The sequence below is a fragment of the Pseudochaenichthys georgianus genome, chromosome 2 (genome assembly GCF_902827115.2).
Source record: "Pseudochaenichthys georgianus chromosome 2, fPseGeo1.2, whole genome shotgun sequence".
Classification (NCBI taxonomy): Eukaryota; Metazoa; Chordata; class Actinopteri; order Perciformes; family Channichthyidae; genus Pseudochaenichthys; species Pseudochaenichthys georgianus.
In genome coordinates, this window is record NC_047504.1 from 2,563,315 (window position 1) to 2,590,417 (window position 27,103).

The 27,103-nt window shown below is 43.6% G+C and overlaps 1 protein-coding gene across 2 annotated transcripts in view; it reads left to right on the forward strand.

Annotated features, from left to right (window-relative positions):
* Nucleotides 1-27,103, forward strand: part of LOC117457704 (nck-associated protein 5-like) — a 159,140-nt gene that overhangs the window by 33,857 nt on the left and 98,180 nt on the right. For both annotated transcript variants that reach the window (XM_034097914.1, XM_034097923.2), the window contains one exon: nucleotides 16,393-16,466. In XM_034097914.1, the coding sequence (XP_033953805.1) occupies nucleotides 16,393-16,466 (74 nt within the window). The remainder of the gene's footprint in view (nucleotides 1-16,392; nucleotides 16,467-27,103) is intronic.

Below are 27,103 nucleotides of genomic sequence, written 5' to 3' on the forward strand. Positions count from 1 at the left end.
CGTTGATTTTCATCATCAATATCACTCATTGATTCTTGAGATGGATTCATTTGCATTGCTAGGCTCTTTGTCATTAAAAGGCTGGCTATTCCTACAAAGGATCCATGGGAAGAATCAATATCATCTGCATGTAGTAACATTTGTCTGCCTGAGTCATCCGGCTAGCTGGAGCCATTCACATTATTGAGTCTCGGTCACTTTCTAAAGAGATAATTTGATATGCATGCCTTTCATGAGTCCATAACTCAACTTTATGGTGATGTGCTCAATGATTTTCCGGAGCTCCTCTGTCCGTGGCCAGACTTCAGAGGAGTGATTGTGGTTTTATGAGGCGTACTGAGCCTCAGGTGAGCAGGACTGAATGAGGGATGCTCTGCAAAAGAGTGTTTGACCCCTCAGGGCTGATTGTCTGCGGTCTCAGTGGTCAACCATTGCCTTTGTGTGTGGTCACTAAGGGGCTATTGTGGGAACCCGTGGCAGCCAGCGTGCTATCGAGCTGCGGCCCTACATCCATCTGCCATAACAGCTGGAGGACCCGGAGGTTTCCACGCATGAAATTAAGCGGAGCAAACAACATTCTTATGAATTTCTTAGGGATTATAATCATTTTCCAGGAAAGTGCTAGCAGTGAAATATTGCAGTACACCCTGCCCATCTAATTCATTGACGGACGCACTTTATTTTGTAGGCAATTCCTGGTTGGATTTTCGGTCTTCCCGCCCTTCCTCTGTCTCATTTTAGGGTTATAAGAATCAAGTCAAACCAGCGGAATTAGAGCATTATTAAGACCCCCCCCCCAATCAATTTCTCCTACAGCCTGCGTGGCTCTACTCCAGCATGGGGAACATACACGGAAAGCAACCGAAATCTCAGATTTATTTAGCTCTAAATGGACCTCTTATGTGCAGAAGTGGAATGAGGTGATGTGGTGATGGCCTCTTCCAAAGGCTTCCATTAAGACAGACTTAGTCAGTCCCTTTCAGTGTGATCAGGTATCGCTTCTGACGTGCAACACAACAGAAAATATGTCTATGCACGCTATAGAGAACCTCAGTGACGCATCCTAAAACCCGGAAGTAAGTTAGCATTTTTACCACTGCCGGTTCCTTCGACAAAAAGCGATGGGATTTCTCCATAGGGTTTTGGAAAATATCTGGAAATAAGGTCTGTGTTTGACACAAATTGAAGAGACGGATCACGTTTTGTTCTACGACATTAAATACATCAGCAGTGACCCCACTCGTGATTTTTGAAGAGTTTACGTGTCTGAAAAACGATGGTTGTTAACATGTGGCTGAATAGGACTACAGAAGTTGTCCAGGCCGTTTTACGTCATTACACTGAACACGTAAACACTCCCGCTAAGTTAGTTTGCCCTGTTCTGCTTTAAAGCAAGTACCTGCCTCCTGCAAACTGTTAAAACAAACGCTTCAACGTGTACAATTTTGAATCTGTAGTTTTGAATATGGATCTTAAGTTGGCGTGACGTTGAGATTTATTATTAGAAAATTATAAAAGTAGGGTAGACATGATATTATCCGGCTGAACAAAACGTGATCCGTCTCTTAAATGTGTTTCAACCACAGGCCTTATTTCGAGCTATTTTCAAAAATCCTATGGAGAAATTGCATTGGTTGTTGACGAAGGAACCGGAAGGAGTTTACTTCCGGGTTTTAGGACGCATCACTGCGCTTCTCTATTTATCCATAATTTAATTACGTTTTCAGTTCCTGTGTTGATTTAGCTTGGGCTGCAACTAGTACTTTGATTATGGGTTACTCTGTTAATAATTTCTACATTAATTGGATAATTTACTGTATAAAATGTCAGAATATAATGAAAAATCTCTCAAAATAATTGTTCTAGACCTCCATTCATTGGTCCGAATGTGGGAGAAATATATGTTTGTTTTGTCTCGTCATCCCTCAAATATGGAGCTTTCCCTGTTCTAAATCAAATGAAAGGAATATGTTTTGGTTGTGGGCTGGCCAAATAAGACATTTGACCATGGAGTGGTCCATTTGCCGCCATGAATAATACTACCAGAGTCCAACTTGTGACCTAGAAGGGGAACAATGCAGAAAGCTCTAGCGTGTCCTCCACAATGCAGTGGTATTATGCAGGACATGTATAATACCAGGGCTAATGCTGAAGGTAATGCTTTCAGGGGTAGAGGGCATCTGATGGGCGAGCTATTGTAACCCCCCCAGCCCCCACACACTTCAATCAGCCCAATGGAGGGCCCGCGGTTGAGAAACGGCTTCTCGAGGGTTCAGAGAATGCGAGAGCGTTCGCTAAAAGGGGGGCCTCTCCAGATAAAGAGGGTTAGCTGAGTAAACAAATAATAACTATAGAACAGTGTTGTTATTGTAAGAGCAAATAGCTGGCCTAAGCAAAGGAAATTCAAGTCCTTGCACTGCGACATTTTCCCACAGTAGCGGAATTATCACATTCTGATCCTAAAATAACTCAAAGGGTGCAGAAAAGTCTCAGGATATGAAATCCATAATCTCAACACAAACAAATATCTGAATTTGAGGTTCCTGTTAGGCAGGTCGGTTATGATAACGATGGAAATTTAATTTATCTATCAGATAGACCTTTGACACTCTGTTTCATGTTTTCGGGGGCCTCTGAAAGTTCTCCACACAGGGAAATCCAATATGTTTCTATTCCGTGACAGGAGAGTATTCAAGTCCACTGATGTCACCCCCCGTCTGAGAGGCTTAAACAGAAACAGTGCTGATGTCAAATTCTTCCCCAGCTCCCATCTGGAAGATATAAAACAAATATGGCGGCTAAAAATAAGACTCCACTTGAGATGATAACAAGGATTTAGTGCCATTAACTGTGTAAATACAGTGTGTGGTTGGCCCCAGATTCATATTAAAATTCCTTCCCAACCTGGATGAGCTCTTACTGTAAACCCCCCACTGAAATAGGCTGCAATAATTCCTTTCAAAAGTCGATGATGGTCGATTTAAATATTTTATGCAGCTGAATTATTGGACTCCCAGTCCTCTCTCAGATCACTTGACGGCTTTGTTCACATTAACCCATGAAATGGATGCAGCCCAACATCACTGACACTGGAACTGAAATATAAGTACATCTTCCTGTGAGCTTAGTGGTCCATTCAGGAGCCTTTTTTTTACATTTTTACATGCAAATGGTGGCAGCATCACGTTACAGAAAGTGTTGATATACACCCTTCAGGGCTCTTGCATGCTTCAACATAAGCTGAAAGAATTTTTTCTGTCAAATGTGTCAAAATAACCCTAGAAAGAAAAGGTACACTTGAACGTTCCATTTGGTTTAGCTGTTACTTTAAAGCTGCACTGATCAACATGTTTTTACATCAACAACATGTCAAATTATGGGCCACATTTACAGATTTGATTCCTCTACTTAGCAGGCTGACAATATCTATTTTTTAACGACTGACTCTTTATGAATGGAATTCAGTACTTGCGGTCCTCAAATGTTGTTTTTATCAAAAGCAATCTAAGAATAAAGCCTCAGTGAACATGCACAAAAGAAGGCATTTTCTAACATGTAGTATTTAACAAGGCGAGTTCACTAAGGACATTCTTATTTACAGCAATGCCTCCAGGGTGGGGGTTACCTAGATGTACACCCCCCCACGCACTACTGCAGTGCTGTGTGTTACATCCGCTACTAGGTAACACCCCTGGTTGATGTGTTGGTCAGGGCCGCATATCTGTTAGGAAAGTGTAATAATTTGCACATTATTAGCCCCTCAGATTCAAACAGGCAGCCTGTTGGCCACAAGCCTGTTTTGTTAACCCTGAGGCTACTGCCCCCCCCCTCTGTCTGGGAAGATGCGCCGAATGAAAAAGCAGGGATCACCCTCCGAAAGAAATAATTCATGACCACAGGAATGCTCACCGAGTCCTACAGAAGAGGTCAAAAGTCACCATCTCTTCCACCTTTTTTCATCATTATTCTTCTACCTCCCCCATTTAAAAAAGAAAATCACCTCACTGTATCTTTATCCGTCACTGTCAGCTTGGATATGAAAGGTGGATCTGATAAGCATGAGTGGCACAGGTGGGTTTCGGGGATGACAAACAACGTCTTCTTGTCACATTGACATTTTCCTCCGTTATGGTTCCTCGCACGCCCGCAGGCGCTATCTCCACTCCCCGTCCCGAGGCAACTCAAAATCAAACTCTGACATTAATGCTGTCTCGAGCAGGAATGCAACGCTTTGCCTCTGCGCTCGCTTTCGACATCTGCCCGGCACCTGGCTCGAGTCAATAAATATGCCTGTGGATTAAACAGAGGAGAAGCTGTGATAAAGCCGAGGCCTGCAGCTAATGCACGTGAAATGCCAGGGAAATCTGACAAAGTGTCCCGCACGCTTGGAGGTCACAAGATTGTTGCTGAATAGTCTTTGTTGTGTTTGTGGGTTTGATCCGCACGGATGAACTCGTTTTCCACTCATTAGTCAGGGTCACGATACAAGATTGTCTTTTTCAAAATGTGTTCAACAATTGACAAACCAGTGAGCTGTAACAAAACGTCTGCATTAAGCAAAAACAAACACGATGACACATAGCATACAGAGATGGCAAAAGTACACGCATCCTTTACTCAATAGAAGTACAGATACTCGTGTTTAAAAATACCCTGGTAGAAGTTCTGACTAAACTTCTTTACTTAAGTAAAAGTAAAGAAGTATGGGCTTCGAAATGTACTTAAGTAAAAAGTACCCATAACTAGCAGCTGTTTTAAAGAGTACCTGACCTCCCTTTATATTAATAGAACAATAATGTCATTGTTAGCTAATGAATGTTTCCATGCTGAACAACGGCAAAATTACAACGTTTTCATTGGTCCCAGGAAGTGATGGGTACACGGATCGTGTTCAAATCAATAGGCACGCAATGACTCTAAATAATAATGATCACGCCACCAAACACACATTCAGACTAAAGGAACCAGCTGTTTGGGAAATGTAAGAAGTAGAAAGTACAAGTATTTGTGTTCAAAATGTAAGAAGTAAAAGTAAAAAGTTGTCGAAGTGGAGTAATGTACTGATACCAGAGAAATGTACTTAAGTACAGTAGCAAAGTATTTGTACTCCACTACTTCCCACCTCTGTCTTTAGGTTTTTTCGAAATGTGTTCCACAATTGACACACCAGTGAGCTGTAACAAAACGTCTGCAGTAGGCAATGACGATGATACATAGCATACCGTCAAACTGTAACGGGAAGAGGCGAGATATGCAGCAAAAGCCAACTGGGTAGTGCAGATAATGCTGAATGGATCCTCTTGAGGGCTTTTTTACTCAATCTATAATGTGCTTAATTTCCTGTGAAGGGACTCGTACTTGATGAATCATCTCTCCGAGTGCTCCACTACAGTGTGGCTCGCTGAGGTGCGGCGCCTGTCTTTCAAAGCCTGCATAAACAGAAGCCCAATTTCCCCCTGTGAACCAACCACCATCTGTTTAGTATCAGCCCTTCCCCTGTCACTTTCAAAACTCTCACTCTCCCATGCTCTTTGTCTCCGTTCCCTTTGGTTCAGGGCTCACCGGTGTTTGGATTCAATCACTGACATCATCGACAAAGTGTTAAAGATCTCCTATTATGCTATTTTGAGGTATATATTTTGGGTCTCCGATAGATACAAATATATAAAAAACATGTCTATGATGTGTTTAGCTGAAAATACCAAACAGACATGCCTCATACCCCTCTATTGCAGCCCTGTTAGAGAAGTGCTGATTCTGGGTCCGTAGCTTTTTTTAATTGAATTCTACAGTGATACAGCTAAATGCTGCTGTGATTAAACGCCATATCATGTTCCAAACCACATCAAGGATTATTTCTGAAACAGTATGGAGCTCAAATGCTTCTTCTCTTGCGGGTTACCACAAGGTGAGTTCCTTTTTGTATTTCCTGCTTTTTTACACATACTCTCTCCAGTACAGGTTAGCTCCGAGTGTTAGCAGTGCTTGCTAATGTAAACAAAGACCATATTATTTCCTAAACACGTCGCGCATTGTTTCGGATAGCGACGTTTCTGATTGGGCCGTGGGCGTAAAGCCAGCCCACATTTCCAATATTACATCATATCGGCTGCAAATCTGGATCAGCTCCATCGTACCCCCGTTTTTAGAGATGTGGGTACGGACACGTTGTGAGTTCCCTGACACCGGAGACACATATTTATGTATAAAAGACATCGAAAAGTGCATTTTGCATTATAGGAGACCTTTAAGATATTGTTGATGTGTTGGACGCGATTAAAATACTGCATTAAAGTGCCTGTGAAATGAAACTGGATGAGAGGATTTATCTTCTTTTCAATTCTGCATGTCTTTCCCTCTCTTTGTTGCCTCTCGGATCTTTTCCCTCCCTACAGCCGCCCCTCTATTTTCCTCTGCTCCTGTGGGATGCCAGGCCCAGGTTTCCTTTTCATTTCTGTCATCGCCACTCTCCCTCCCTTTCCAAGTACACCTGACTGAATATTGGCCCCTAGATAATAATAAAACCCAGCAACCCCCAGGCTTGTAAAAATCTGGGCAGGGGCGCACCGCAGTCTCTGTTTCCTCGATTCCCATCCTGTCTGGAAACATCGCTACCAGCGCAGACATAGTGTGTATTTGTTTTTATTCCAAAAGCAGCATTCCAGGGCTGCTCCTCCCTCATGTGTGTTTTTGCAGATTTAGGCTAAGGGCCAAAGAGGAGGGTAGGAGAATGTAGAAACAAAGGAAAGGCATGATATCAAATGTGGAAAAATAACTATCTGTGCACATGTGTAGGTTAATGGAACATTTGATGGCCTTTTTATAATTTTATTCATATAGCCTAATATCACAAAACACATTTATCCAGTGGGCTTTACAGATTAACAAACAAAGATGACATTGTAAAAGATGATAACAATTACAAGAACATTATAAAATACTTGAAATACAGATCAAATGGATACGAATAACATGTAGGACTCAGGAGGAGAACACAGGGTAATCTAAACCAGCTCTAACTATTAATTCTGACTAATTAAGATGTTAGTTGGAACAAAGAAAAATGAAGCAGATCCATTTCTATAAAAACCTGTCTGAAAGTGAGCTGATCAGATTTTGGCCACTTTGTGATGTCATAATATTTGTTTGGGTTGTGTAACCATTAGCCAATCACCAACCAAGGTAACACCCCCCCCCCCCACCCCCCTTTTCACCTGAATCTCCTCCTAGAGCACCATTGAGTTCTTTTTAACCAAATCTCTCTCAGAGGGGCGTGGGGAGGGGCTCCTTATGTTCATCGAACGTAACAGACCCAGAATCAGCACTTTTGAACCAGGGCTGAAACAGAGAGCTTTATGGGATGCTGCAATGATCTGTTTGGCATTTCGAGCCAAACACTTCAGAGACATGTTTTGTATATAACTGCGAACTATAATATATTGATGAAAGAGAGTAGGGGACCTTTAAAGACTCCAGACAGGCGGAGGTTTCCCCGCTCCTCCACACAGGTCACTGTGGAAGTGATCGAATAGCGATGTCAGCTCCGATGTATTTCATTCCTCGGCTACTTTCTCAACCTCCCCCTGTGAGAGTTGCGCGGTGAACAGCTTTGCCACTGTTCCCCACAGGCATGAATGGCCCACTCTGTCAGACTCAAACGCGCAGAGGAGGAGCCCGAACAGACGGAGGGTTATTTGGACGTATCTTAATGTTTGGAAAGATAATCCGCGGGGGATTTGGATTCCTGACGGTGGCGAGGTGTTGATGTTTGGGCTGGTCCTGGGCCGTAGGTGCTGCTGGAGGAAGAACATCAGATAAAAACTCACCCTAAGATGATGAACAAGCTCCCTTTTGTATCTCCAGTAATCCATATTCCCCGACACTCCTCCATTTGGGGCAGATGAAGAATATCCTGCTCACTGGAGGCATTTGTTACACCAATGTCCTCCACTCAATAAGGCCACTGTGTGAGCGGCACAGCTTTACAGTCGGAGAGGTTTTGGGTACAACTAAGCAGTGTGTGACTCAGCTCAGCATTATTCACGGGGTGACGGTTCCTTTACTGAGGTGGAAGCAGCTTCATTTGATGTGTACTCAGTCTCTGAAATGGATTGATTGACAGAAACATTCTCCTTTCCTCTCTACAGTTGTGGTGAATAAACTACGTTGAATTTATGGTGTATGATAAGGCAGCTAAAACACTTTTTGAGCTGGAAAAATAGGTGGCAGGAAAGTTAATGTATGTATCCCTGTTATTAGTAACTGTTGCTACAACAAGACGACGTCAGCTGATCAGTTTTTAATCAGTGGCGCTGTGGTGTTAGCAAATCAACCAGGGCGGAAACCTCCAGGATTACAACTTTTAAAGTTAGGGTTGGGTTTAGTTTAAGGCTTTGGGGAAGATTGTGGTTAATCACACAATTTCCCTTTTGATTCTAATTATTGTGACACAGGACATCCATCCCTGACACCAAGTCACACCGATCTCTGTGTCTCTCTTCAAATTGAAACATCTCCCATATTAACCTGAGTGTCTGCCCTCTCCGCTGATAAAAAGCCGGGCTATTTGCGGAGCTATCGGGCTCTGAGGATATGAGAGCGATGGTTGGCCTGTTACTATGACACCGGGGTCTCTGGGATGTGAGTAACGACCTCTGAGTGAAGGATCATCAGCGAAGGGCCTCAAAACATGCTGATAAGACTAATGAATTTAACCGAGGCAGAGACCTGCTACATGCACAGGCCACTTTCTATGAATCTGCACCAGAGGCCATTCGTCATGGTGATTAGGTCATTACCGCACTCCGATAGCATCACAGCCATTTTGAATAATACAGGACAACGTTTTTATTGATGCTGATTACACTTGCTGTGTGTACATCTTTGCTTGCCATGTACACACGGTTGGGAAGATTACTTTGATTAAAGGAATGGTCCACTCATTAGATAATTAATCAAAACTTCAGTATTTAGTGAAACGTTATGTTTAAACCATACCCTGAAGAAATCAGCGATATTCCCCAGTAAATAATGATTTTATAGCTCTTTTTTATCAAAACCTGTATATTCCGTCTGGCCGCCGCCATTTTTGCCATTTTCAGTAGTCACGTGATGGTCGTGACGTCATCCATGCGTTCACTTTGTCAACACACGGAAACATGGCGGAGTATTTGAGTTCGGACTCGTCAGCAGAGGAAGAAGTTTTGACCAATGTGAAGAGTCTGACAATACGACACCCTCTGTCCTTAGACCCTCACATCGTACAAGGAAAAACTTCCAGAGAAAACCCACAGTTTAAAGGGAACATGTGAGAAACCTCAGGGAGAGCAACAGAGGAGGGATCCCTCTCCCAGGACGGACAGACGTGCAATAGATGCCGTGTGTAAATTGAAAAGATAATACATTTGCAACATAAGGCAAGGCAAGTTTATTTATAGAGCACTTTTCAACGCAAGGCAATTCAAAGTGCTTTACAACAAAAAAAAAAAAAAAAATGAAAGACATTAAGCATTAAAAAAGAAAAGCTAATCAAATAAACATTAAGAAAAAAATACATGGATAAAAGTTACAGTGCAGTCTAAAATATAAATAGTTCAATTAAACATTACATAGGTAGTCCAAATGTTTGGAAATGCATGTGTGTATAATAGGAAGATGATATAAGATACTATATGTATGCATGTAGTACCACCCTTGCTAGCGATTCCCTCTCTAGTTTAGCATACTCAGCTTCGTTGTCCCTGGCCATAGAATCACGATTTTATGGGGCCGGAAAAAACTGGGGGAAAATACACACTAGCCGGTACTACGCTATATGGAAAGGCCACCAAAAACTGTCCTGGCCTGGACGCTAAAGGACGTTAAAACGGGGCTAGCCGCTGCAATGGAAATGCGCTATAACATACCTTATTCTTACTCCGAGCACTACTTCTGCTCCTCCGTCGCTTCACACTTGCAGAGGGCGATTTCTCAACTGGCCGAACTGGTGTCCTGGTCGGTGATGACACCAGAAAGACCGATGGTACTGCATCTCCATTGAGTAATGGTTGTTCCATAAATCCCATGTTATGTTTTATCATACTCTCAGAGTAGTCGTCCGGAAATTTGAAATGTTCGCTGCATACATGAGCCTGTGAATCTTTCGGTTCGGGCCGGCCACATTTCGCTAGCCACTGCCTCCGAATGTACTTCTTATGCTTACCTTTTGGCAACAGATGGAACCGAGCATTCCGTGGATTGTTCCTATCAGAATTGTGGCAATATTTCGCGATACAGTGAGGCATATTTGAAGAGAGAAACTACAGTAAATAACATGGAGATCAACGTGTCCTCGAAAACCAAACGCATGTTTGTTATTTTCGGTTATTTCGGTATATAATCAGTTTAAAATCACTGATAATGTCATCGGATTAAAAAAAAAAAAGACTGGCAGAGACTGGTCTGTTTTATCGGATGATAATTATTTAAAAATTAGTGTCACGAGCATACCATTCCTTTAAGAAATGTTACAGGTAACTAGATTCCATTTTTAGTTACCTAATCTAAAAAGTAATCTGATTACCTTCTGTTGCTTTTGGATGACCTCAATATCAAATGCAATGCAAATAAATACAAGAGAAAATAAATATCAATAATATATTTTTTACTTTTAAGATATTTAGGATAAAAAATGTGTCCTTATATTTAGGTTAGGCCTACAGAATAGTATATTTAACAAATGCTTATTTTAGTTTAATAAAATAATTAAACACAGTGTCTTTGTTTAATAAACAAACTACATTTGAAAAGATTAAACAAATAAATAATCAAGCAGTACGTTTAACTATAATATATACATTCTTATTTTAAAATGTATTTTAATACTCTTATCTTGCAAGTAATAAGATTTTTTTTTATGTGACTGTAATCTGATGACATCTTTTTTTAATGTAATGCAAGGGAATACAGTTACATTATTATATCCTCATTACATATAATCCGTTACTCCCCAAGCCTGCATGTGCACGTATACTTTGTTCTATTGGATGGTAGGAGTATCCGTGTGAAACCCAAGTTGTGTGTTTGGCAGCAGGCCAACACTAACAGCCGTATCAGATGCGATATATCTCCAACACCTCCAAAAGTCACTGTCATAACTCATTCTCTAGTGTGCCATAAAAATACCCCCAGAAAGAAATCTTACATTCTATTGGCATAACCTCTGACTCGTGGGAGCTCCACTTTGTGTCAGACCCTCAGCTTGGGGGTTTCAGTTGGTTTTTCAGTCCCAGAGGCCACGCTGGCATGTCATCAGTATGCGCAGTATTTGTGGTAAACTGAGACGGGTTGGATAGATGGGCAGAGGTCGTGACCTTGTCTTCGGCAGGGTCCTATCCCCTGAGCTCACTGCAAGGTGTCTTATCTGGACCGCCAGCCTCTGATCTGCACACACATCAATGTGCTGGAGTAAACTCATCACAGCGAGGATTTGACCTCAATTAGGTCAGTGTTATCGCTTACCGTTTATTCGTCTTTCCCCGGGTCAACTCCAAAGAAACGGATATCAGAACCAGACGCTCGTCTAGGATGTGCTTCTGTCCCTCTTAATCTTCAAGAATGTGTGAACAAACCAGCCTCATACGGATGAATAATGCAGCTGATGTTTTATTACCAGAGGTGGGAAGTAGTGGAGTACAAATACTTTGTTACTTTACTTAAGTACATTTTTCTGGTATCAGTACTTTACTCCACTACTTATTTTTCTGGCGACTTTTTACTTTTACTTCTTACATTTTGAACACAAATACCTGTACTTTCTACTTCTTACATTTTCAAATCAGACTCGTTAGTTTTAATGTGTGTTTGGTGGCGTGATCATTATTCTTTAGAGTCACTGCGTGCCTATTGATTTGAACACAATGCGTGTATCCATCACTTCCTGGTCTTCTCTAAGGAAGAGGGACCAATGGAAACTCGGCTCGATTATTGTTCTATTAATATAAAGGGAGGTCAGGTACTCTTTAAAACAGTTGGTAGTTATGGGTACTTTTTACTTTAGTACATTTCGAAGCCCATACTTCTTTACTTTTACTTGAGTAAAGAAGTTTAGTCAGTACTTCTACTTTTACCAGAGTATTTTTAAACACAAGTATCTGTACTTCTACTTGAGTAAAGGATGTGTGTACTTTTCCATCTCTGTTTTTGACTGAAAACCCTATTGGGCTATATTAGTAATCCACGATTTTGAACAGTAATCTGATTTACATATTTTTTTGATGTAACTGTAAGGGATTACAGCTAGGGCTGAACGATTAATCGATTTTAAATCGAAATCGCGATTCGAGATGATGCGATTATCAAATCGCAAAGCCTGCGATTTTTTTTAACTTTTTTTTTTTACATTTTTTTTTTCTTCTTGTGCGTCAGTCATCCACACCAATCAGAAGTGCTGTGCTCCACATGTACCAGCCATTGTTAATCAATCAGAAGTGGCCCATGATAGAAGGTGATAGACAGATTGATCCAATCACCTGCAAAGTGCTTTTGAAAGTGCCTGCCCTTTCCAAATGGCTTCCAATGGAGCTTTCCTAGATAGTTTGGTGAAACAAACCATCTGAGTCAGGTTAGTGACGCTCCATCACATGTTTCTACTACAGGGTGACTCTTTAACTGAAGCTTGACTTTAAAGCAACCCAACGGAAGTTTCATGTAAGTTTAGTTCTTTCACTCGTAGCTCGGGCTGCTGGGATGCTAGAGACAGGAGTATGTTGATACGACCTTCCTAGCCGGAGTTATGGCCGCATTTTACAATAAACTTCCATTGGGTCGCTTAAAAATAAATATCGCAAATCGCAATCGCAATATTTGTCAGAAAAATCGCAATTACATTTTTTACAGCTACCTTTTTTTTTGCTTCCTTATAACGTAATCCCGTTACATGTAATCCATTGGTTTGTGTGTCTTTCAACAGAAGTGTATTTAATTTTTTCCCCCAAAGCACCGGGGGACGGCGCTCATATGTTCAATTTTTCATAAAGGCACATGAGCAGTTGGAGGGGACTGGATATGGGAATCAAGCCGCGCACGAGGCGGGGAAGCTCTTCCCTCGGCAGCTACAGAGTGCCTGCGTATCAAACGCTCTCACACACATGAGTAGACATGGCGGATAAACATCAGTGAGAAGCTGCGGTCACAGAGGAAGAACATCAGCACACACATCTCCTGCCAGGTTAAACCTCGCTAAGCCAACAACACATCAGAGCAGCAACAATCTATATTGTGTCCAATACTGGTCATCTTCTAAGTGGCTTTGGGTGTTCTACATACAGTTTTAGAAGCAACACGTGTATAGAGGCAGCAACGTGGACAAAGCAAATAAACAACTGCATTGACTTAGAGATCTCCTAACATGCTATTTTTAGGCATATATTATGGGTCTCAGATATATACAAATATATTAAAAACAATGTTATGATGTGTTTAGCTCAAAATACCAAAGACATCATGCATTTTAGACATCCCTCATATCCCTCTACTTCAGCCCTGTTAGAGAAGTGCTGATTCTGGGTATTACTTCCAAAACACGTCGCACATTGTTTCTGAAAGCGATGTTTTTGAGGAAAAGAGAGAGGGTTTTCTGACACTGTGAGTTCCCTGACACACCGGGGACACATATGAATGTATAGAAGACATCAAAAAGTGCATTTTGCATGATAGGAAAGACCCTTAAAATAGATTTCTTAAACCGTCAACTGATTCAGCAGACCACTTTAGTCACCCCAAAGTCTCCTTCAGATGTATTCTGTGAAGGCACTACTTCTTGCTCTTTCTAAAAGAACACCTTCTGATTTACTATACTTTGGAGATGATAACCCACTCCTTTATGAGCTAACAGACATTTTAACCTCTGCCAGGAACGGTTGGGCTTTTGCTCGAGCGCACTAGTTCTGAGAAATAAAGTCTCAAGTCGGTAAATCCAGAGTATTTTTCAGTCTTCACGTGAGCACCTGGGCCTCGTGGGAACGCTTCAGCTTTCACTAACGCCGTAAAACCGTCAGGAATAATGCCTGGCTGAAGATATAACGCGCGGCATAACATACATGAGTCATGCATTAAATCTTAGCCTTAAATCCCCCCCCCCCCCCACACTTCACATGACAACAAGCACGGCGCATTCTCTACATTCCTCCATGTGCAGCGAGGGTTATTTCAGTGCCCTGTCATTAGGAGAGGTCTACGCGATGACAACACAGACTTAGGCAGCTTTACCTCACGTTTGATGTGGCCTGTAAATATTTCCCCTGACATAGGGGCCACCGCAAACAAGGTCCCCCTTTGTGCGGCAGCCATTATGAGATCATGTTGCTAATGGTCTTTCGGAGACGCACGTTCTACCCCCAGACCATTTTCTTGAGAAAAAAGTCACACAAGGCGAGATAGCAGGGTGGGAATAAAGCATAAACTGTAATTAATAATTCATGCACAATTGTTTTGGGATTGTCTATACAAGCAACCAGCTTCATCACATCCAATGTTTTGAATTCCAAAAGAGCAACATGAACATGGCCGTCGTTTCTGCTACTGATGAACTGCCTTTCGGAGCCAACAGTACATTTAACTTTGGGAATTTAGCTCAGTGGTAATGGCTTGGGTGTGAGTGGCATTCTGGCTGCATGCCGTGGCACTCTGAGAGTAGCAGATGGCTTGGGGCACTGTTATTTAACACTGCAATTGGTTGCTTTCCAAACATGTAAAGTTTACAGTCAAAATTAACAATGATGGAAGAGATAATGAAAGAAGTTGATGTGTGTGCAGTGGAAGGTTTGATAGGAATCGGAAAGTGTAGCACCACGCTGTTAGGCATCGATCTGTTGTCGTGCTTTGGCGTCGGCCCGATTTCTCTAATGGTCACCCAGAGTGCCCTTGAGTGGCATGTTGTCATGTTCTGCTGGCCTCTATCGTTTTCCAACCCAGTTGAGATTTAACCACGCCCACTTCCGCATCAACGTAGCTCTGCGTGACTGCGTCATGGATGTGTAAATCGACAAACGGAATATTTTGTTATCCTCTGGCGGTGTTGGAGTGTAGAGGGTGAGCTAAGGGTTATGGTGTTCAAGTGGTGGACTCGGAGATTAAGCACGATTATCGAGAGACAAAACAACTGTACAGTATTTAACAGCAGCTACAGAACATCTGGACTAATGTGAGTTAACTCTCAAGGCCACATGTTATAAAAACCCATGCGGTGAACAGGAGAATTTGAAGTCTGGTCAGGCCCGAAGGTGGGTCAAAATCTGTCCCAAGACGAATTATTAAAAGTTCTTCAGCTGCGTTAAAGGCTTGCAGACACATATAACTGATGTGTTTGGTTGCCTTCACAATGCGATTCCCCAGACACGTGCATTGTTTTGATACTGTTATTCCAAAAGTTGCTATTATTATTATTATTATTATTATTTGTGCACATGCTAATGTTTAATTTGTATGCAATCACAACAGGGGTCTTCAGGAAAGTTGCCTCAGACACAGTGTTTGTGTTTCCATTTCCTGGTGTTTTTTTATTTACAAGATTGGATCGTGTTTGTTTGTGCCACTGACTATAAGAACAATGAGGATATAAAAGCAGCTAAGAAAAACAAATGCTCAATAAAGAATGTTTTATGAAAAAAAAAAAAATGTTTCTCAGACACTACATTTCCTTCTTTACTGAGATCCCTGCCCGGGTGACCTCTTCATGGGAATCCCCATTATTCAATTACACTCTTCGCTCACATGACCACACTGTCTAGAAATCAATGCAGAGCATCTGCCCCCCTGAGATAGGCGTTACCCTGGAGATGCCTCACGAGCTGTCAAGCTAACATCTAATGAATTAGTCTGAAAGTTAGACCACGCCGATCTGACGGTCACACTGGCTGTGTTCTGTGCACCTCCAATGTCTGAAACACAGATGGTTGAAGTATGGTGGCCTATTTCTTACAGTTGCACTTCCCCCCTCCTGTCGTCGGACCACTACGAGGCAAATCATTAGGCCGTAGCCAAGAAAACCTGACATCTGTTTTCTCCATTGTGCTCTTAGCTTCACCTCATTTCGTCCTGTGCTCTAACTCAGTAGTGAGCATGGACTATTCCCAGCTGACATTACACAGCTGGGCTGGCTTCTGAGCCAGAAGGTACCCAGAGGTGCTTCTGGAGTTACACACAGTGAGAAGGAGAGACTAAACTGATTAATCACACCTTTTCCAAAAGTACTACCGTTCCTTACACGTCGATGAAACGGTGGTGGATATTTACAGTCTGCAGCATCAATGTTCAGCATGAAAACCGTGTTTTCCTGTGTTTCCAATTGACCTGAGCGTTAGCACACTAGCTCCATTGTTTACTGTTGGCTTCTTTCTCGTCTCTTCTTGGCAGGAATACATGGACGCCAACAAATGCATCGACGAGCTTCTCAAGCAGCTTGAGGATGAGCGGCGTAATGTCCGAAGGTAAGAGGCTCTTAAGATTTCCGGGCAGATGTTTATTGGCGAAAAGGACATCTGCAGCTGCCTGCAATCCATTCCCAACCGCAGGCAGCTGAACAATGTTGTTGGTTTTGAGCTGGAGACAAGCTTTGTACGCGGTTCTTGAGAAATGTTTTTTGTGTTCGAAACACACTAAATAAAGTGGCAGACAAAGGAGGAGACTCTGGTCCCAGTGTGGGGTGGACCGGGGGTATTTCTCATGGAGGTCCTTTCGGAGCAGATTTGCACGGACAATGAGAATGAAGAGCTTATGGAGATGCCAATCTAATGACCTTGTCCCCTGCATGCTCCTATCATCCTCGCCTTTGCACCCCCATGCAGAAAGAAGAGACCATTTTTTAAACTTCACCCTCTTTTGTAAAACCCTCAATGGAGCTGTATTCCCCGACTCAAAGTAATTTCCCCCTGAGTGAGCATAGAAGGGCTGGGGGTTGGACACTTGGGTATAGGGGTCTCAGGGTGGGTGACTTGGGGGGGTGGGTGGATGACCGCTGACCATGCCATTTACTAGGCCAGGCCAGCCCCTTAATAAAGGAAGTGATGTGTAAAGGAATGACCCTCCAATCTGTCATCCCCACCCCTCTTTATAAGACAGGGGAGTCATCTTTGGTGACACCCAGGGTGACCTGATGGCTACTTAGAAAGACCCACCTACAAAATACCTTTAGTCCATGAACTTGCACTCACTTTAACTAATTTGAGTGTCCATCTTTCCCACCATTCACTCTGTGTTGATGTATGTTTTCTGACATGACATGAATTAGTGCCTCTGCCTTGGAGACCCAAGAGTATGTTACTGCCATATGAGAGCTGTATCTGCCCTTGTGTCTAGAGCCGTCTGGGTAAACTTACTTCAAAGTTGAAGTGAGATTTAAAGTGAGGATGGTTTTAAAGTGAGGATCAGATTCGAAGCCGTCACATGCTGGAGAGTGCTTAGGGCAGAGCTAAGAATGAAGACAATGTGAGATTCCATTGAGCACCAGGGCTTCCTCCAGTCTTCCACTGGACTCTTTCACAAGTTGAGATGAAACCATCATTAAAACGGAACCACCACATATTCAGCTAGTTCTTTTGAAAAGCCCTTATGTCTCTGAAGCACACATCTTTCCTAGAAACAACATACCACCAGGCAGGATTTGTTTCATTTCTTGTCCAGCGTTGGTGAATTCCGAGCGTGGACAGTGATAAACGACTTCACAGAGGCTTTTGTTCAGCTAAAACATCGACCGCAGCTCCGGAAACGCCTCCTTATCCTTATTAAGCAGCATCTCACGATTGCTATAGATGTGTCCCTCCACCCCTCAGAGCATGGGGCCCATCAACCCGTCAGTAGGAGAAAGAGAAGCCCTTAAATTCCCCTAGTCCTCTGCATCCCTACTTCATGACCCAGCGACCCACTGCATTCATGTCTTCCATTGTAAGGTATTACAGGGTACTTTCACACAGATCATGAATGTTTTTAACTACTGTTATGAGTAGGTAAGGATGTAGGTATATCAAATACCCTTGTTGGGTCAAATGGATATACAAAACTTGTGTTGAAGCCTTAAAGGTATCTAACATGAAAAAACCAACATAATTTCAAGCCTAGAGGCAGAGATGGCAAAAGTACACACATCCAAGTAGAACTACACATACTCGTGTTCAAAAATACTCTGGTAGAAGTACTTACTCAAGTAAAAGTAAAGAAGTATGGGCTTCAAAATGTACTTAAGTAAGTACCAACTGTTTTAAAGAGTAACTGAGCTCCCTTTATATTAACAGAACAATAATGTCATTGTTAGCGAATGAATGTTTCCATGGCAACATGACAACGTTTCCATTGGTCCCTCTTCTTTAGAGAAGACCAGGAAGTGATGGATACACGGATCGTGTTCAGATCAATAGGCACGCAATGACTCTAAAGAATAATGATCACGCACCAAAAGCAAAGTACTGATACCAGAAAAATGTACTTAAGTACAGTAACAAAGTATTTGTACTTCCCACCTCAGCCTAGAGGTCACCAGCGTCTAGTAACGGAAGGATGTTTTGATGACATATACACACACAGATCCAGCTCATTTCTGATTGCATGTCGAAAGCATCTGCTGCATCCTCGACATCCTAAAGCCCCTTGCACGCACGCACGCACGCACGCACACGCACACACACAGTCCCTCGCGTGCAGTTGCAGCATCATTGCTCGATGAAGCACAAAACCCCAGTGGGGTGCTGGCCGGGCTCTTCCTGCTCCCTGTATGCAATGTGGCCGTGTCCTTGACAGACGGAAACAAAAGCTCAGCGGTACAGTGTCAACATCAGATGGCACGAATCCAAAATGTGGCAGCGCTAGATGTGTCAGCGTACAGTAGGACGCTGACCCGTGGTTTCCAGTTATTCAGCACATGTGTGCAGTCATTAAACAGCATCAAATGTCTTTTTTAAAGGTGAACGATATCATTAGTGGTGGCACTGAACACACAGTTGTAGGCTAAGTGGAAAATGTGAGTTTATTAAAGACGTGTGCTGAGTGGCAGACAAGTGTGGGAGACATATGGATGTTCTGCAGGGTAAAAAGCATGACGGGTGGGAGTGACCTCTTTCTGACAAGCTGCTGTGTCAAGGCACCGTGACTGTGTAATCTCTCCCGTGGATTAAAACAATGTAGATTTAGATTCTTTTCCACGCTCACGCTCAGCTTCGACCTTTATTCCCACTCTTGATTTGTAACCCTGACTCTTCTTCTGACCCTGTTGTTGGTGCTTCAGGTCTGGCTAGTATCATGCTGGCCTCACCTGCCATGTTTTGCCCCTAGCAGATGGTGTTTGTCTGGGACTCCTTCCACACCTTTTGGGGAGGGAGGAGAATGTTGTTTCCGAGAGACCAGGAGGTGTGGAGGGGGAGGGGGGGAGACTCAGCTGGAGATCCAGAGGGGTTTAGGACAGGTTGTGTGGAGCAGGCAGCTGCAGGGAGGACATTAGCGACGACATCTGCTGATCAATAAGCTATTTGTCATGTTTGAGGAACGGCGCTGCGATGTCGGCAGAGATGGTGAGTGGAGATGAGATGTGCGCTCAGCTGAGGGATTATAGGTAATTTACTTTGTGTAAATCTGGGGTGCTTCCCAAAATACTACAACCGAATCGGCCCTCGGCATATTCAAAAGGTATAATAAGATATGGCCCACAAACAAAATGTTCAAATACATTTAGTCAATTAAAGTTGGAAACATTTTCTAAAAAATCTAAGTTGATTAGAAAAAAGCCCAATAACGTATTTACATAACACGCTTGAAATAAAGCCTATTATGTAGCAATCTGAGGCTTCTGCTTTAAGGGAGGAGCTGCTGACACCTTAACAAAGTAAAGGAAACCCTCTGCAGAGCTGTGGTGTAGGCTGTTTTTCTCTTAAGGCATTTTCGAATAACAAGCATAATTGACCTACATTTGATTGATTTTGCTAACTTATAACTGAACCTGTGAGTGGCCCAGCCCTTCGTATGTTTTTCTGTATGCGGCCCTTGTTGAAAAAAGTGTGGACACCCAAGAGAATTTGTTGGTTGAATTGAAAATGGACCAGTTAGTTCTGCACTGGCTCAACATGTTGTCCATTTGCCCTTGGCCAATAATATAACAAAGCCCTTAACTAATTTACTCAATTCCAATGTCTCAACCGAAGTTTAAGACTTTCAAAAATGCCTTTTTAAAAAGCTCTTTTAGTGACTTTTAGTGTTCCCCTAAAATGGTCAGTTGGCAGAGTGGATAAGAGAGAAAGAAAAGTGTATGAAAAAGACCACAGGAGCATGAAGCTGGGAAACAGCTTTCCACAATGTGGACCGTGCTGATGTTACTGCAAGGCATCTGGCCTCAAAGACGCCTGTGTGCTGCCGGCGGTCTGAGCCAGATGAAAGGCTGTAATCCTCGGCTGAAGTATGTGGCCAAGCCTGTTTCTGTGGACGAGGAGGTGCATAGCCTGTCGCTAACCAACGCCCCAAGGATCCGCCGTCTCGCTTGGGCGATAACCAATGCTTTTTACAACTTTAATTGGATAAGTTGACCGGCCTAATGCAATAATTTGATCATACTAAGCTCCAAAGAGATCTAATACACTCCCAAAGTATGTTTGTGTGCCCTCTGAAGTGAATGACTTAGCCTAATCCGTCCATTAGAGGTCACTTTACGGCCCAGGAGTCCTGACTCTGAGATATCTCCAAGGAACTGTGTACATAAATCAATCCGTTCATCGGGCACTGGTGGAGGAAATCAGTGGGTGTGTTCTTTGTTTCTATAGCAATGAGAAATGGATTTCTATCTGGCATAGCTTTGGTACTGTTGCATCTTGTTGATTCCAGCAGTGATCTAACACGATGCCGCCTAACACTCGCTGCTTTATCTCTGTGAAGATTCACTAACTATGTCTGGCTGTAAACGCCACACGCTGCTGCCCTGATTCATGTGCAAAGCCTGGGCTCGGCTCAAATACATGCATCACTTTTATGGAGCTTATGAGAGGGAAGAGGTTAATGGAATGGGTTAATGAAGCCTTTTACTGAAGCTCCCTCAAGGTCGTTTAATAGCGGCATTTCCATGCACACTAGGCAAGAGTGCTTAAGCAGTGATATGCGGCCTCCTTCTCCACATATCCTTCACCATTAGCCTCCATGTTTCTGTTAGAGAACATTCAAGGTTAAGTATAAAGCGAAGCAGCTGTTTACCGCACTTGTTCTGAAACATATCCGTTGGTGGAGCTAACCTTTCCTGCAGATATATGTTGTAATCACCACTTTTTGTTCGTGGTTTCACAACATGCGTATGCCGTGTTTTATATGACTCGAGACACGTACTCTTGGCATTTGGATCCAATGGGGGTATTATCTGCATTCCTAGAAGCAATTAGCTGTGTTTTAAGAGCTGAATCTTACATAACGGCTAATTACCACTGTTGCTTTTCTAAGTGAGTTCTCGGACACTAATTTGAATGCCTTGTGCTGTGAGAAAAGCAGTTGCATTGTTGCACAATAGTCTTTTTTAAGTCTGATTTCCAGTAACTCTGGTACAAATGTTCGCACAGCATGTCACGTCTATTAACTTCCGTTGAGTTCCTCTCCCTTTGTGCAATGACAATACCTTTTTCTTTGATCAAGATCAGCGTTGAGAGAATGGTTCCAGTGCAGTTATTTTGAATAGTGTGCACAAAAGAAGAGAGGGAAAACATCCGTGCACTGAGATAAGAAGAGAGATAGACCCCGCGTGTTGGGATTGTTGATGGAGCCCGTGTGGTTTTGGCTGGTGGAAGTCACAGTGGTTGCATCCATGCTATTTACCTCCACCTCAGGGCTCTTTGGAAAAGATCCTCTCCTCTCTCCGCGGATACAGGAAGTATGAAATTCATAATATTTAAGTTATAAGAAGGTGTGTCCCACTGGGTGGTTTCCGTTTAAGGCATTGCAAACTTGAACGATATGTATTGTTTTCACGTCTATTGGTTTGCATGTTACATTGCGTGTTCGACCAATTAAACTAGTACCGCATCGTATTTTAGGTTACTGTCATAAACACAAGCCTTTGGTTGGTCCACTGTTTTACTACCCAATAGCTCGGTTGCTTTATGACACTAAAGTGAAACGAGTTAATGCCAATGGAAAAACGATAAAGCAAAGACCCCCTGTGAGGGGAAAAATGCGGTGTTAATTTGACTACAGCTAACCGTAGCGCTGGTGTAAGATAGAGGATACCTCATGCTATAATAGCCCCATTTGTTTACCGTAATCACGCCAGGAATGTTCGAGTAATTCTTCTAAGATTTACTGAAGATTAATTAAAGACTCCAGCAGTGTTAATCCGGCTCATTCCAGTCTTGATGACTTTTCCCGAGTTCCACGAAGAGGGAAATCTGGTGGGAAGTACAAATACTTCGTTACTGTACTTAAGTACATTTTTCTGGTATCAGAACTTAACTCCACTACTTATTTTTCTGATGACTTTTTACTTTTACTTCTTACATTTTTAGCACCTGTACTTTCTACTTCTTACATTTTCAAAACAGGTTTGTTACTTTAGTTTTAATCTGTGTTTGGTGGCGTGATCATTATTATTTAGAGTCACTGGGTGTTTCTCAATGTTGAGGATGCTTCCTTGGTAGGACATGTCTTCCGAGCCAGGTCCTTCAGAAGCGAGGCAAGAATCGTTCTTCCGAAAAACAAAGAATGGTCGGAACAGGAACAGGAGGTGTGCAGGTGTGCATCATATGAGAGACCCCGCTTTACATTTTCTGCCAAATATTTGGGAAATTGGTCTCTGCGCAAAGCATTGTGGGGATTTTAAGACCGCGGCGGATACACATGTGCAGCCTCGAAATTTCCCGCAACAGAGAACGCCGGCCTCGGTAGAATTCCAAGGATCCTGGAACAGTTCTTCGGCGGGACTCGATGACGTAGCATCCTTGAAATAGTGGCTCTGGAGCAGCCTTCCTCGACATTGAGAAACACCCATTGCGTGCCTATTGAACACGATCCGTGTATCCATCATCCTGGTTACTCTTTAAAACAGCTGGTAGTTATGGGTACTTTTTTGTACATTTCGAAACCCATACTTCTTTACTTTTACTTGAGTAAAGATGTTTAGTCAGTACTTCTACTTGTACCAGAGTATTTTTAAACATGAGTATCTGTACTTCTACTTGAGTACAGGATGTGTGTACTTTTTGCCATCTCTGGAAATCTGCTCATGTCTCTTCGGACCACCGTCGTTCCGCCCCCATCCCCTACTTAATGGAACATGACGGAGGTGCATTATCATTGTATTACACTTTTCATCTTTCCACACAGAAGTGACACACACACACACACACTCGCGCACACACACAGTCTCTGGAGGGCTCTTGCAGCGTGACCCATCATGTGAGTTGAATCTGTCTGAGCTGTGTGTTGGGTAAACAAAGTGGCATTTCCTTTGCTTGTCTTGATGCAGGAAAAGGCTCCAAACCCCACCCCCTTCTTCAAAGAGAGTCTAGCCATGTTGACAGCTAAACATCTCCTGGATGGATTGTACCTCTGATGTGCTTCCAGATGATTCGACACCCCTTACTTTACCTCACTTGCTCTCAGAAGCACGTCTCCACTTAAACACATCACACAAGCTAGTTGTCTTTTCGGGTTGAGAGACGGGAAGGAAACAAAGCTGGCCTTCTTCTCCCTCTGTGTGTCTCGGAACACACACCTCGACTGGTCGAGTAACGAGCTCAATTGACGAAGCCTGACCAGCCCCCCCCCCCCGTCTGTGATCAAGCTGCGGGGGATTAATGTCACCGAGGTGAAGTGTGGCTGGAGTGCTGGACAGGATATATAAAAGTACTCTTAGTTGAGTAAAACTTTTGTAGTAATAGTACTCTACCTGTGTCGGGAAATGCTTTGAGTTTTACTCCACGACATTCATTTGATAACATTTGTGAAGCTACACAATACAATATGATGCATTGCAATAAAACAGCTTTTAGTTTGACGTTTAGCTCCATGGAGACGGGCTACATCATTGATATGCTGCCTTCAAGTGAGTGCATCAATAATGGAACACTCAAAGGCCGACAAAGGACTTTGTCGGCCATCTTTAATCCAAAGACTCCAGTTTTTAATAATACATCCATGACTTTGAAGGCTCATCTGACAAATATACCACTGTTAAGAAATGTCCCTTATGTTTGCTGAAAACAAATTAAGCCTCGTTCAGTCTTTTAATTGAATAGAAACACACACACACACACACACACACACACACACACACACACACACACACACACACACACACACACACACACACACACACACACACACACACACACACACACACACACACACACACACACACACACACACACACATGCTCCCATAGTTGCAATATAAATTGAGTCGCAGGATCCATACTTGTAATTTGACATCTTTTAATTGCTACTTTCACTTCAGTAAAGGATCTAAATACTTCTTCCACCGCTGCACACACACGACCACAACCACCGGCGTCCCTCTAACTCTAGTTCAGAGTTGATTACACTCACACGTTTTCTCCACACACACACACACACACACACACACACACACACACACACACACACACACACACACACACACACACACACACACACACACACACACACACACACACACACACACACACACACACACACACACACACACACACTCGTGCAGCAAAACCACGCTCACAACCACGAGCAGACCACCCTGCGTCCCATTACAAATCCATATCGACCCGGCGTTTCCTGCAGTCACTGTCCCAGCACCGTCCTGTCTCCCCCCCCCACCTCCCTGAGGAATGCTAACGTGTGTGTGTGTGTGTGTGTGTGTGTGTGTGTGTGTGTGTGTGTGTGTGTGTGTGTGTGTGTGTGTGTGTGTGTGTGTGTGTGTGTGTGTGTGTGTGTGTGTGTGTGTGTGTGTGTGTGTGTGTGTGTGTGTGTGTGTGTGTGTGTGTGTGTGTGTGTGTGTGTGTGTGTGTGTGTGTGTGTGTGTGTGTGTGTGTGTGTGTGTGTGTTGTGTGTGTGTGTGTGTGTGTGTGTGTGTGTGTGTGTGTGTGTGTGTGTGTGTGTGTGTGTGTGTGTGTGTGTGTGTGTGTGTGTGTGTGTGTGTGTGTGTGTGTGTGTGTGTGTGTGTGTGTGTGTGTGTGTGTGTGTGTGTGGTGGAGCCAGGCTGGCTGTGTGGGCGGCCGAGGGTTTCCAAACAGTGGAATCTGTCACTGACACCCCGGGCAGAGCAATAAGCAGGGCCGTAATGAGCTCAGCAGATCATTCAGCACACACACACATGCACGCAGGCAGGCACGCACGCACGCAGGCAGGCAGGCGCAAGTACACGACAAGTTATATTGTATAAATGGACGGAGTATGCAAACCTATACACATGAATAGGCTGTAAAATGTGCACATACTGTAAGAACACATTATTTCTGTCACATGCATGCACATACACCGTAGCTCACACTACACAATTAGTTTAGAGACACACTCTTGCAACAGTGCACACACACACACACACACCCTCAGACTCTCAGTTAAAATGGGAGAACCAAAGCTAAACAAACAAACAAACAAACACTGGCTGTGTCCTGATGAGAGTAAAGAGGGGGGGGGACGAACACCACTGCTTTGTCGCCCTGCATTTGAGAGTCATCGCTCATTGCTCTTGATCTCATTAAGAATGGAACACTGCCCTCAATATTTCTTGATGATGCCACATGTACGCATTAGTGCTGACTCAGTGGTGCATTTGTCTGTTCTCTTACCCCACCAGAACAGTAGTGTCTAATTGGTGACCACCTGCTCTGAGAATGGAACCCCCCCTCTCGCCTGTATTCAGATGTCGCTGGCTGACAGCTGCGCTTATGATAAACACGAGTACCTCTCTGCAGGACATGTTGGTCCCATGCACCAATCGGGCATCTTGAATCTCCAGTGTTACGATGATAGACGAGACGTCTCATAACGTGGCGGGACGTGTCCACGTTTTATGATCCCTGTCGGGCCGATGCCAGATTTTCCTCCAGCGAGTGACAACTCATCCCCGGGTGTTTATCTCCACCTTCCCTCAACTGGAACCCCCCCCCCCCCCTCGTCCCCTAACAAACTCATTTTCTCACATGGCGAGTGTCATTGTTCATTGAGGACATTAGAGACAGTGGATGTGGGGCGAAGTGGCAGCGGTGGTCCCGGCTCTAAGTCAGCCTGTTCCTTTCTTTCCCCTCTTTAACTGTGCGCTCCTGTCACCGGGACCCTTTTAATTCCCCCTGTAACCCCCCCCCTGCACTGGTCCTATTGGGGAGCAGACAATAGAGAGTATTCTGCCTCTCCCCCCCCCCTCTTCTCCTCTCCTGCCCGGTGGAGGCAGTGGGCTCCGGGCTGCAGTTTGTCACAGCCGTTCAGCTGAGACTGATTGTGATTGCAGCAGATGGGCTGGAGAGCCCCCGACGCTCGGTCCAGAAAGACCCCAGGTTTCTTTTTCCTTTCTAGCTTTCAGATCCGGTCTCTCCTCCCCGTGATCTTCATCTCTTCCTCGGTCGTCTACATCAGGCTTTTCTTTCCTGCGTTGTTTGTGCCTTCTCGTCCAAAATGCATCCGGATCGGAGGCTTGATTCTGGGGTTCACACTCTGTGCTATGGGTGGGGATGGATGGCAGAATGTTGAGTGACACAACCAGACTTCTACAAGCGTTCCAGTATTCCTCAGTGCACCTCGTACTGTGCTACACCTCTCCATCAGACCATCAGACCCTCACTGTCCACTTAGCAGGTTGACAGTCCAACAAGCACAACTCTTTCTAGCTACTGGCCAGGCTGTGCACGATCTGAACTGTGTTTCACGTAATGACTCGTTTCACTTTCTGCGTGTGTAATTTAGTATAACACCATACAGGTTTATGTCCCTCTTTATGATTGCATACTTTTTGTTTTAAGTGTTTCTTAAACACACATCATAGTTCCTTTCCATCGGCCTCAATTCTGAGTCTCTTTGCTCATAACATCCACTTCTGTTTCTAAACTGAAATGTAGCATCACAAGCCTCTTCACGTCCCCTTGTTGGAGTGAAACCCCCCTCAACACTGTTGTCACCTCCTCCTC